We start from the raw sequence: 13,526 nt of genomic DNA on the forward strand, positions 1-13,526 counted from the left end.
TTATTTATGTTTATGCCTACTTATTTTCTGCTGCATCTCTGAATGTCCATTAGCGATCAACCACAGTAGCCCTACGGCATGGTTCCTGAGCTGCAGTTAGCACCAGGTTCATGACTTCAGTGAGATCAGAGCCCTAAATTTGCCACATTCACCATCTCCCTCAACTCATAAACTTTCCCTCTACTGTGCTGGGATTACCTCGTAGCACGTAAAGTAAACGAAGGATGGCGGGTACTCAAAAAGAACAAGCCCCAGCTTCCTTCACCACTTCATGCTCATCTTCTACCCTGAAGTGGGGCTGCTTAAACCTTCTATTTTTCCCGCTGCCAAGACATACCCCCACATGCTTTAAAGAGGGAAAATGGTGACTTGCACAAAGTCACCTTTGAACCCTTGGTTCAAAGCAGCACCAAGGCTTCAGTGTGACCCAGGGGCTAGCAGCTGAGTCGCCCACTGCACACTCAGGGGGCAAGGCAGACACAAGCAGATCCAGCAGAGAGAAACTAACTCCAGCAGTCTTGCAGAGACACACTGGAAAACCACGATATACCAATTCTTGGAGCTACCTGCAGAGAAAACGCACAGCCACAGGCTCTCTTGGCAGTCAGTGGGTTACCCTCACAGCAGAACAGGGTCAGGGACCTGCAGGTAGAGGTGCACAAGCACGGAAACATCTAACATGCCAAGAGCAAAATCTTGCAGTTTAAAAACCAACTGAGCTACATCACAGTTGTTTCAGCACATACAGGCCTGAAGTTACCAACAAAAAAGCAATCCAGTGAATAAGCTTGCCATTTACAACAGGTGCTGTGAAGAAATTACAATAAAACTTCCCTTTCCTGCACATTTGTAGAAGCAGTGGCCATTTCGGCATGCAGGCCCCTCTTGCCTCTCTGGCTGCTGTGGGGGAGTTTGGTTCAGCAGGAGGTATGTGCAGGCGGCATTTTCTTTTAAACTCAAACAGCCAAAAATGCCTGATGCTTTCCTGTCATCACGGATCTCCCCAGAACAGGCTGAGACCTTCAGAGGATGAACAAAGATATTGTTCTTGATCCCAAAAGTTTGGGTTCATGTTTAACAAAATGAGCAACACAGTGACATGCACTGGGGAGAGATGATAATCGGCTCCAGCCGATCAGAGTTAATTTACGTACAACCACAGCTGAGGCCTTAAAAATGTAATGTAAAAAGGAAACTGCAGGCGCACAGTAATAGGTATTAATGTTTCAGTTGTTGAGAACATCATGGGACAAATCAAGTTCCAGTTAAAGCAGCAGTAAGACCACAAATGGATATTTTATGAGGAACTTTGAAAATATGTAAAAGAGACAGTACAAGTAGTTTAATCCATAAATCAGTATAGCATAAGTGGCAAATGAGATGGGTGAATAAACAATAAAAAGAAAAGATATTAAAACATTATTTAATCATAAAAGAGTTACAACATTCAGTAGTTTATAGGGTGAGAATCTTTTTAGCACAACAGAAAAAGCACCATCAGGTATTTACAGTAATAGAGTTTAAAGGGGGGAAAAAAGGCCAGTTTTAAAATATTCCACGTATTTCAGTAGATTTTCATCTATTCCTGATGAGATGTTATAATTGTGTTACGGTTTCAAAGCAAAAAATGCTGAACACCAGAATAAGACCTTGCAACTTGTCCTGCTTACGTCAGTCCTCTCTAATCCATTCTGAAGAGTGTATATTCAACCTGCAAATGGATATGGTGGGACTCCTTTTACACCTAGCCCTGTTATCTATTAAAACAAAGAGGAGAAAAAAAGATTAGTGCAATAATTCACCACTAACAGGCACTTGCTTTTCTTTCACAACTAGACATGCTTTAATTTAGAAAAGGACTGTGTCCTCCAACTTGACACCCTACTATATTTTGCACACGGCAGCTCATCACAGCCAGGAACTTCAACCTATGCTCTTTCTGTAAAGCTCAGTAATCGCAGGCCAGAGACCATTCCCCAAAAGCCTCTTCTCAGATACTACTAAGCCTTCATTCTGCAATTCACAATGTAACCTTCAGTATGCACACATAGAGCAGGGCTTTAAAATAAATCCCAAGGTGATAACTTTTTAAAGAGATAATTTAGTTATAGCTAACTAGAAAGTAAATAAAGGCAGATGCTTTTGTCTGCCATTGATTAAGACACAGAAGTATTTACACATTCTTTCCATAAAAAGTAGAAAACTCAAACTGTGTTGGGAGGGGCAGAAGTAGAAAGAGGTGATGGCATAGAAAATTTGCAGTATCAGCATTGTTACAAATTTTAAACCCAAAAGTATTTTCAAATCTCTAAATACATTTAACTTTCTCATCCTGCAACAGGAACCAAAAATACGAACAATAGTTTAACATATAGGACAGATGTTCTAACAACCATCCTCCTCCTGCTTCCCACCACTCCAACTGGTTTGCTACCTGAAAAATGCAGGAGGGAAAAAATGGCCTTCTAAAAAGACAGGAAAAAATATCATTCACCTTGAAAATCCCACCAGCCTGTGGCTGCCGTGAAAGCCACTCTTTATCCATCCCGTCACTGGCAGAAGTCACATACATTTCTGAATAATCCTTTCCTCCGAAACAGCAGGAAGTTGTCTTGTCAACAGGAAGTTTCACAGTCTGGAGTCTTTTTCCTGGAGAAAAACCATGCATGCAGTTTCCTGTTCATCTACTTACAACAAGAAATTTAAATAAATTATTGTGAATAACCAGCATGGAGCCAGGTGTTCCACAAAAGCAGGTACCAAGGCCGGGGGGGGGGCGGGTGTTCCATGCTGAGTTTCAGCATACTGATGAGCACTGTGACAGGGAGCAACCAGACTTCTGTCAACCGTGTTGTTAATCATCTATTATTTGACAAGTTTCAGTCTCAGTTATCACAAACAAATCCCACCCCAGTCCCAGCCTGTCCTCTAATTAAATGCTAACATCCACAGCACAGCCATCTGTATCTAAGCTCATCATCTAGGCTGCCCATGCAGTCAATGGAAATGGGATATAATTCATCCCTAAAATAGGTCACATGAATCACGCCCTAGACCTGCTGACTTTTCTACTTTTAACTACAAAGGAAGCCTGGAGCAAGCAGACCTCGTGTAGCTCTAGAGGCGTACCTCGTGCTACACCTCTACTGCCTGCAGTCAAGGAAGATTAATTCCTAGAAGTTTTTCCTGAAATTTCAATAGCCTTTCAAATCAAGCTTGCATAAAATAGGGATCATAGGACATGTCTGAAGTTTACAAGAAACTAGCACTACTGTAAGTAATATCACGCATTTATTATACCAACAAATAGCTACCGTCCTAATGACAGTAGTAAACAGATTGCCTCCAGCCTTAACCAGAAGGCTGTCACAGCAGATTTTTTCTAAAATTCCTCCTAATTCTGGCCAATAAGTGCTTATACCCATCATGCCTATTTTGTTTACCTACAACTGAATTTCTCTTTCTAGAAATATGCTAAAGCACATGAATACCCTTACAAAACATGTAATTTCCCTGGCCCCCCAACTGCACATGTAAAGGGCTTGGTCCCCTTACGGTAACTGTTTAGTGATGTGTTGAAATAGCAGGAGAGTAACTTTGGTGTTGGGAACCCTACAAGGAGAAAGAAAAAGTGGAAAGTTTGGCCCACTTAACACCTACAAGAAGTTTTTGGTCAACTTCAGAGTGGGGCACCATTTGCCAGGAGGTGTTTATCAAAGCAAGCACCTGTCTTTAAAACCTTTTGCCTCACCCAACAAGCTGTGCCTTGCTCCCTTGCAATGATGTAGCAGCACTGCAATGAACTGACAAAAGCACAGACCAAACAGCTTCACCTGTACCACAATACTAAGTGGGTCATGAGCACAGGTAAAAGCAGGGCCGCATTATTAAGCCGTTGGTGCATTCCTGGCACAATTTTGGCCCACCTAGTTGGGTATGCTGCTCCCCAGAGACAGTCTGGGCTCTGTTTTGGTGTGGGAGGACAGCCTGGCTGTGCAAAACAAGCTATGATATGCCATATCATAGGCAGCACTAAAGGACATTGCCTGACCTATTTTACTTGCTCGTATGGATGTAACCAGCACATCCAGAATACAGGACTGAGAGGGATGAGCAGAATTGTCTTTGCTTCACTGACAACCCTGACATGAGGGCTGGATACTTTTAAACTCTCTTTTAATCCCAAAATAAATAAAAGAAAATAGCAAGCAAGCAGTGGTGAAAGAGCCTCTTGTATGTAATAGCCCGGAAAGTTTGAGCACTCTGAGATTCTTGATGCTGTACAATAAGCTTATTTGGCATACATTTTGTCCTACAATGTCCAAAGTAAAAATCAAATTCAAAGTAAAAAATAAAAAAATAAAAAAATCAAAACCAGGGTAAGAGCATTTAGATTAGCATAGAGATTATTTGCATGTCTGGTTAACTGTTTTTTCCCCGAGAAGAACAGATTTTTCAAAATATCTAGAAAATTTGGAGAGAAATAGTCCTGTCTGTTGCCTGGCAGTGACAAGGACCAATATGAGTCCCAAGACAATGCTCCTGCCAACTTGCTCTAGCAACACTTTGTGATTATCCAGTCAGCTGGCAGTGGAAGGATTACATGGCTACATGGGTTACGTGGTGGCTTATTAAATGGTCCAGAGGCCACCCTAGAAATTGGCTGACACCAAGTCTGGGAGAAAATGAGTGGGAAGGGCATTCAAAGGGAAAAAACATGCACTGTAGGAGAAGAGGCATGAGGACCAAAGACAAGGGGAGAGACCCTGACTGTACTTTTGGAGTGGTCTCAGCGGATAACAGCCTGGAAGATACTGTTTACAAAGCTCCAAGATGAGCAATGTGTTCCTGGAGATGCAAGAAAATCATCACCTGGATGCTTTAAAATCTACCTGAAGTATTCATCTATGCTTAGCATCTATAGAAGAGAGAAACTTAGCAAATCTTTTAGACCCTATACAATCAAAGGATATAAAAATACATTCATTAGGAAGAATTGTAAAATACTTAATTCCTAATTAAAAGATATGATTGCATAAAACTAGCAAGCAGGTCACTAAGTGACCAGAAGGTATGACAAAACTTGGCAACACACAAGTTACACATCCATTTCCAGCCTTTGCAAACTCACTGGGATCAGTCATCACAGCCTTTCCCTGTAGCACATCCTGAATCTAAAGGCAGCAGCTATCTAGGCTAAAGAAGCCTAGACCTGAAAAGCTGCTTCACCCTGAAACTCAAAACCTTCATTTAGAAAAGATGTCAAAAAAAACCAAGTTTCCTCACCCATCCCCCTAAAAATGCAGTCCAAGCTTTGCTATCTGTGAAACCTGAAAATCCCTCACGTGCTTTAGCTGAGCTCTTTATGAGTGGATGTGCCTGCAACTGGCTGACAGCCATTCAAGCCACACTTAATAGCTATTGTGCATTAAAAGAGAGGCTTTCATGGACTTCTCTTCAAACCTGTCTGGGTTATCTCCCTAAATAGCTACAATTCACTCAGAAGTCAGCAAACTGCAGATTTTAGATAGCGCAGAGAGGGCAGATAAGCATGAGATATTCACAAAGAAGGTGGCTCTCTTTGACATGGACACTTAACTTATTGCTGCGGGTGCTGGGAGTTTTACATGGGCAAGGGGAGACAGAAAATGTTCACAGAAGAGAAATCCACTGGCACCTACCTGTACAACAAAATCACATCCAGCTCTGAAAGACCCTGATCTTAACCCATAGTTAAGAGACTGGAAGTGCATTAGGGATACGTACTCTGCTGTCAGTATTCTCAGTCTCCCTATGCATCTGCTTATGGACACTATATGGACACTTCTTTTTAGCTTTCCCTTAAGAAAACACCTCCAAAAGGCAGGATGAAAGGGAAAACAAGTAAGAAAAGGAAGAAGGTGAAGGCCAGGGAGGAAAAAAGTTGAAACAGTGAAACAGAGAGGAAGAATGGTAAGAGTTAACTGCTCCAAGAGTGTATTCAAAGGGCTGGCAGAGGTCACCAAGGAGTGCTCTGCCCACCAAAGAGGGAGGATGTGGGAGCAGAAACAGGTCCCAGAGCTGCTGGGATCTCCCAACGGGAGCTTCCTCCTCCTAGGGTTGGAGTGCAGACTCTGCAGGACCGGAGGAAGTCCCACAGGTTGGCAAGACCTCGGATGGGTACAAATCAAAAGCACGGCCTGAGCCTTAAGTAAGAGGTTCCAGCGGAGTCAGAAGAGAGGCTGCAGCCTGACCCGCCTGGTGCACGTGTGCCAGGGTCTGCTGTGCACTGCAGAGGTGGGACATGTCAAGGGACACTAGCATCACTGAATCTGCAGCCCCACAAAACCCCAAGACTTCTGTTAGGGCTGGACCTGGGTTCAAGAGACCCCAGATGCAACCCAGCGCAGTTGCTCCTATGCTGCATTATGCAAACCTGTGCTGCCTAGGGTCTGTCAAAATCACGCTCCCATTCTCACCCACTGGCCCCTTGCAGACAGCATGGTTCAGTCTCTTTGAAGTGCTGCACAAGTGTTTTTTGCCCAGACTAAGCCATGCCTGGCAGACCACCGAAGTCCAAATGAGGGTAGCAACACATGACAGGCTCAGACAGTGGGCACAACCAAGATGTTACTGTGGGAATGATAAAATGCTGTGGAATTCATTACATATTTTTTATTTCAATTGCAAAATTTATCATATAATTTTTGACAATAAAAAAATCTTGCGGACATCAGTGTCATGTGGGACTTGTATTAACATCAGTAGGGTGCCCAAAATGATACACTATGCTGAAGAAATAAGACAAAAAAATGGCTTAAGTCATCTTTGCCATTGCATGATTTACTCTTTTTCTTCCACATCACTTCTCAATAAAGTAAATGCTGATCTTAAGTTTGGAGGATGCAAGAGGATGCTAACTCAAATAATTCGCAAGTATAACAGTAATCCCCTCAGCAACTTTACCTTTTCCAACACAACAGAGGCTGGGAGCAAAGGAGACTTATTTACAAAGCTAATTTTTGAGAGCAGGGACATAAAATTGCTTTTTTAAAAAAAAAAAAAAAGTAATGCTTTTAAAAATAGTAGATGCACTATTTCTGTGAGGGGGGAAAAAACCACCTCTGTTCTTTGCTTTTGTTTCTTCTTTCTATTTTTTTGAACACAGAATTCCAGTCCACCCTTTGCAAGGACTTACCTGTCTCAGGATCAAGACGAATCACTCTCCCACCATTGTAACAAGCTACCCAGAGCTTGCCTTCTGTATCAATGCACATCCCATCAGGAATGCTTTCCTCTTTCTCCAGTTTGTATATACTCCTACGGTTGCCTGCAGGGTAGAAAAACCACAACAAAACTGAGTGAGACAGTTGTTAAAATTTTTATCAGTCACAGCCCAGCAGAGTTATTTGTACTATAATTTTCAAAAGCTGTGCTGAAGTCCAGAGTTTTTTCATATGAAAGAAATAGATTGTGTCTGCTGCCCTGTTTGTTTCCTGAGACAGTTGTTTCTCAGTGTGAAAGCCTGTGGATCAGTTTCTATCCATTGAAAATAAAATCCTTTTTTCTGGTGTTCTTTTCTAGTGCGTCACTCATGCTCCCTACTTAAAGTATTAAATGAATAACTGCATAAATTAATGTTATATATATTCAGAAAATTAATTACTTGTTCTAAAAGCAGTTTGGATCATTTCAAGTATAGGTCGCTCCCAGCCAGAGAACTGGAGACTTTTCAAACAGATTGCTGGAACGTGCCAATAATCACTGTTCCAACACAAAACTGACCTTCAGATATATAAACCAAGAGTTTATATAAACACAGAGTTAGGAAAAGCATCAACTTCAAAGCCATACTGTCAACCTAAAACCAAACAACTCTATCTGAACTTTTATCCACTGTTATTACAGAAAATTAAAACCAACTTTCCAACATTGTTTATTTTATGCTCTGACAACTTCAGTGTTTCTCATATGTAGCAATATTTTTAATGAGTTTCCTTTGTGCTCCTGGGGTTTGTCAGATTGCCCACAGAAAGACAGTGAACGAGCACGGATGAGAGAGAGAGGAGAACCACACTATTTCCTAAAGAAAAATTCAGTTGTAAGCCATAGCAGAGAGACATCAGGACAAGATGCTACACCTAAAATGACTTTAAATTCACAGTTTTAAAACTAAATATCAAATTGACTGGGTTCTTTTAAAGCAAAATACCGCAGTCCACGTACTCAAAAGCAAATTATTGGTCCAAGTCACTGGAATTTTTCTTTTGCCCAAGCTTGTAGAAGCCCTTAAGGGCTTGTTTTATTTTGTTTTAAATAAATGAGGGAAGAAGTTTTGAGTTACTGCCTTCCAGTTGTTGCTTAGCTCTGTCTGCAGAATCTTCATTTAGGAGCTTATATTTTAAAAAACAAAACAGGGTAAAAAAAATCTGCAGAAGCCAGCAAAGGTTTTGCACAAGACTACAAGCTTTGTTACTTTGCCTATGCTGTCAGTAATAAGAAACATGCAGCCACATAAAACCTAGCCACGCAAGAAACAGTTCACCCTTTTCACACAGGAAGACCAGATACGCATTGTGTTTAGTAACAGTTGTCCAGATTACTACTCAAACTCTGCCATGCAATTTAAATACTACCAACAGCCTCTGACTAGTCTGAGCTAGGAGCCTACGCAGGTGCAGACGGATGTTAATATGGCTTCTGTTGTTTTCTTCTAAAGAGGTTTCTGAAGAAGCGCTCACAAAACTCTGATCATCTCTGCATAATAACCAGTAAGGAAACAAACCACAATCTTTAGGCACAAAAGATTATTTTAGAATACAACAATTCATACCAATTTTTCCAGTTTGGATGTCATAATCAAAGGCATCCACCGAGTAGGACAAGCTGTCAATGTAAAAGAAGGTTTTGTGATCCAGCGACCAGTCCAGCCCATTAGAAATGTCCACCTGATCAAAATGCTTCACCACTGAGAGGTCAGGGAAGAGGGTATACAGAGAGCCCTGGTGTCTTTCCAGCACAGCAGGTTGAATCTCCTCAGCCATCGTACCTATGCAGAGCCGAATGGGAGAAAGCAAGTTCAGAGTGAATGGGCTCTCCTTCAGGTTTGGTGGCAGCCCCTCGCCATGATGATGACCACACTGCCAATGGACAAGGGAGCAGTGCAGGGGCTTCACAAATTTGTGGAAGAAACTGAGTTAAAAGCAAAAGAGAAAAGTAGATTTCAAAAGTGCTTGCTTTTAGCAGAAGATGACAAAACACAGCCTTTGTTTTTTTGTTGAACTGTGGCAGAAATGGTGTGCAGCGTGATTTCTGCAAAACACTTTATTAAGTCATTCAAATATTAAGAAAGGTGTGGTCAGCATTTAACTTCCCACAAATCTTAACGTCTTGTATAGCAGAGAGACTGGAAAAAAATTTCCTCCTCCCTTAGAATGAGTCTCACTAAAGCTTCTTCAAAAGGAAATCTCATCTTCGTGGCTCAAAGTTGGCAGCCGAGACTGGCTCTTGAGAGGCTGGGTAAAAGCAAGTTAAGGTAAGCCTGGGAACCCAACTGCATGGCAGATGCACAGAACGGTGTTTTAAAAACCAGGACAGCTGAGGCTGGAGGGCACCTCTGGAGATCATCCAGGCCCACCCCCTGCTCAGAGCAAGGTCAGCCACCGCAGGTTGCTCAGGGCAGTGCTGTGCCTTGAAGATCTCCATGGATGGAGACTCCACAGCCTCTCTAGACAACCTGTTCTACTGTTTGATCATCCTCAGTAAAAGAGTTTTCTTATGTTTAAATAATTCCCTGAATTTCAGTTCGTGCCCCTTGATTCTGGTCCTGCCACTGAGCACCACTGAGCAGAGCCTGGCACCTTCTTCTTCCCCCCCCCCCCCCCCCCCATCAGGTACTTAACACATATGGATAAGATCCCCCTGAGCCTTCTCTTCTCCGGGAGGCTGAAGTCACATAGTTTTTAGAAATACCATCTATAAATTCTGATTTATGAAGAACAAAACCAACAATATCATAAATTTTTCACTGAAAAAGTATTTTCTATTGGCACTGTGCCAGTATTCAAAACAAGCATGCCAAGAGGCAGGAGGCAAGGCCAATGTCTTTAACTAGGCAGGCTCTGAACCGTAGGCCTCTTTTTAAAAAAATAGTTCTGATTAGGTGATACAAATAGATTTGTAAATGGGATTAAACTCTGCTTGAAGACAACAAAAAAAGAATCCCCACCATTTAACTATGAACGAGCACTTGCTGCATCTACAACTGGTCGCTGCATCTTGTCACCAAAACCTAGTGGAGCAGCAGAAGGAAGGAACCGGCTGCAGCATACCTGCGAAATACCTCCCTGCAGGATCCACTTTCCCATCATTGAATCGGTTGTTTGGTTTATCCTTGTCCACTTGAGTAATGGTGGTTACCAGCTGCTCTTTCCATTTCAAAGCAGCAAACCTGGTTCCCAGAGTGATGACATAATCCCCAGATTTCCGGAGAGCCACAGAGCTTACAGGAGCATCTAGAACCAGGATGAAATGGAAAAGAGGTATGTGCTATAAAGACACATTTCTTTTCTGCCAACTTTAGACACACAAGCAGTCACACTGAACTCAGTGAGACCACAGGCAAGAGAAACAACTTACTTTTCTACCAACAAAACTGATGTTTAAATACATAGAAATAGATCCTTTCACATGAAGAAAGCATACTTAATAAATACAGAAAGTGGCTACAAAGAGAATCACCAGTTTGGGACATACAAACTCGGAACTTGAGTATTACCACTGCTCCCAGGAGCAATAATCATTACCAGCACCTGGTTCTGCTAGGTGCTTTAGAAAAAAAACAACATAAAAAGGGTGACAGATACAGGCATGTATGCTTTTTACAACAGCTTACCATGTGGGTTCCCCCCTGCCCAAGGGAAAAATCATTTGCCACAAGAGCTCTGGAGCAACTGTGTTTGTTTAGCACAGCTCCTGGGTAAATCAGCCCTGCACATGTAACTCATGGAGACAGAGAGTATCTCTGTGCTAGGACAGGTCACGCTGGGCAGGAGAGCCACCCCCCTGCACCACGCTCTGCCGTGCAGTTCAGACATGCCTCCAGCAGCACCAAAAGCACGCCAAGGAGTGGCAGAGCTTTCCAAGAGTTAAAGCAAACCAGAAAATTAGTAAATCCTCCATGGTTAGTTTACACTCATTTGAGCTATTATGCAGTAAAACCTCAATTGCAGGTTATTGTAAAGGAATTAGTAAAAAAAAACCCGAGAAGTGAGTGTGAAGATAACATTTCTGTAAAAGCCTACAATCAGATGCAATATAAGGAATAATAACTTTAAACAGGGCAATGAAGTCTGGGATAATATTTAATATGTATGGGACTACTCACCAACTTTCTAATTTAAAAATAAAACATTTCTTGTATTTATAGCTTTGCAGAGGTGTTATTAGGTAATAGTTTCACAAAACACTTATAACCACCACCAGCCACCACTGTTGCCAAAAGGAGCTGCTCCTTTCTGGCTCCTTGCTCTCAACCCAGGATGCCCCTTCCCTTTGCAGCTCTGGCAGCAGTACCACCATGCTAGAAACCCAAATGCTATTTGCCCCCAACACCTGAGTTGCACACCCAGTTGCAAGCTCAACTCTAGCAACTCCTTCACCTGGAGGCGTGTGACCACACTGCTGGTGGCCCAGGCTCATCTACGCTGGGCAAGTGGGAGCAGCCCCCCAGCACAGCAGCCTGTGTACCCCTGCCTGCCTGTCCCTGGAGGTATCGATCCTCCGGGTACCCCTACAGCCACAAGAACGGCCCCACACCCTCCCAACAAAGCACCCCAGGGGAAAGGGGTGTATCAGGCTAGCGAGAGGGACACAGCCACCCTACTGTTCACGGCACAAATGCAGCACAAGCGAGTGTATCAGCCCGTGCACCCGGCTCAGTCCACAGCTACCCCGGAGGGCTTCGTTAAGCAGCATCCACAGGAATTGATTTATTTGCAATACTCTTTCATGCCAAACAGAAAGCTGACCATAAGGTCTCCCCCCAGGCATGGTTATGTATGTACTGGTGTTTTCCCTGTAGAGTCGAAAAGGGCATTTGAAGCTGTTGCTAAGTGTGGCGTTGTTGTAATTCTCTATAAGCTTCAGTAATGAGTAATTTCCCTTTCAGTTTCCACTTTGGGCATCAATCCGCTATTTTAATCACATGGCACTTTCTGGGTGTTTGGGGTTTTTTTGGTCTTTTAATCATGGTATTCCCAAAGGCACAGCAATTAATTATAACTATTCTATTACTAAACAGAGGAAACAGAAGGAAGTAAAAAAAAAAAAAAAAGAGTAGCTACAGCTATTTCAGCTACTATCCCTTCTACATCTCCAGAGAGGCCACATATAAAAGATTACACCTTTGAGAGTAGGTCCGAGTTGCAGTGGGAGGCAGGGAGATGCACGATCTCTCAGCTAATGTAAGAGGAAATAAGTTTGGGAAACAATGTTTCCAAAATCTGTATCAGGCCTTCTCTCATCTTAAAACTGGTAACTACAGTAATTTGAAGGGCAGACAAGCCCAGATCCATTTACTGTGAATAATGCGAACAGCTTATAGGTGGGCAAAAGTGATTTTGGCCAAATGTTGCTGAACATGAGGAAGTAATAAATCCAAGTACTTAAACCATTTAAGGAGCTGTCTTCAGACAAACAGATTTTATGTAATCACATCCAGAAGTAAATCTGCAACTCTTTATAAGAGTTAGCACACCTCTTCCTTTCTAGAATAAATAATTGAACTATTGATGCTCCAGCTGGTGACACCGCTACCTTAAAAAACCATCATCTTCTTAAATCATTATGGGAGATTTTCTTCTAATAAAGAAAATGTTATGGGCACTGCTCATTCAAATCAGTAACAAAACTCCCACAGACATCAGCACCAGAGGAGAGTCTTGGTGACCTTACCTCTGGGATAAAGAGCAAGCAGAAGAGAGCAGGTTGTGAACAATTACAGGAAAGAGAAGTAGATCAAATGTAATCCAATCATTACAAATTACAAATCATTCTGGTTGACATTCATCTGTCAAGAGCAAGCGCGTATAAACCCAACCCCTGGGTCCCAGCACACGATCATAAGAAAAGTCCTCAGGACTAAGTTTGGCCAGGCACTGCATTTAGTTTCTGCGTGTCCTCTTTGGCCTAGCAAGGTCAAGTTTCGGGGAGAAGTCTCCTTGCACCAGAAGATGAGCACCATCCAGCATCACCTACAGCAGTCCTGCCGGCGTTGGGCAGGGACGCGGCACCGAGTCGGAACGCACAACTCTTAGATTCGGCAGAGGGTTTTTCCAGCCGTTCCTTACCCACAGAGATGGCCTGCGCTTGCTTGGCGGCCGGGCTCCAGCGGCACACCTTTCTGCCCGTGATGTCCACGAAGAGGAGCGCGCTTTCCTTCTCGTCCCAGACGGGAGACTCCCCGATCCTGCAGCCCTCGTTGGCAACGCACTCGATCTTGACGGATGACATGCCTGTGGGGAAAACCACTCCGGCTGACGTACGCC

At 42.9% G+C, this 13,526-nt stretch overlaps 1 protein-coding gene across 2 annotated transcripts; it reads right to left on the reverse strand.

Annotated features, from left to right (window-relative positions):
- Positions 1-1,540: 1,540 nt before the first annotated feature.
- On the reverse strand, positions 1,541-13,491 carry LOC104839880 (regucalcin). 2 transcript variants are annotated; one of them, XM_010580456.1, is made up of 6 exons: positions 13,329-13,491; positions 10,311-10,493; positions 8,813-9,028; positions 7,178-7,309; positions 2,495-2,649; positions 1,541-1,757 (listed from the first exon to the last, which is right to left on the reverse strand). In XM_010580456.1, exons 1-6 carry the CDS (start codon positions 13,489-13,491, stop codon positions 1,707-1,709), a joined length of 900 nt encoding a protein of 299 aa, XP_010578758.1. In that variant the 3' UTR covers positions 1,541-1,706. The 2 variants fall into 2 exon arrangements, with proteins under 2 accessions (XP_010578758.1, XP_010578760.1); XM_010580458.1 differs by lacking the exon at positions 8,813-9,028 and having other exon boundaries at positions 1,707-1,757.
- Positions 13,492-13,526: the final 35 nt, after the last annotated feature.

Source organism: Haliaeetus leucocephalus, unplaced genomic scaffold (genome assembly GCF_000737465.1).
Source record: "Haliaeetus leucocephalus isolate CR32 unplaced genomic scaffold, Haliaeetus_leucocephalus-4.0 Scaffold712, whole genome shotgun sequence".
Lineage (NCBI taxonomy): Eukaryota > Metazoa > Chordata > Aves > Accipitriformes > Accipitridae > Haliaeetus > Haliaeetus leucocephalus.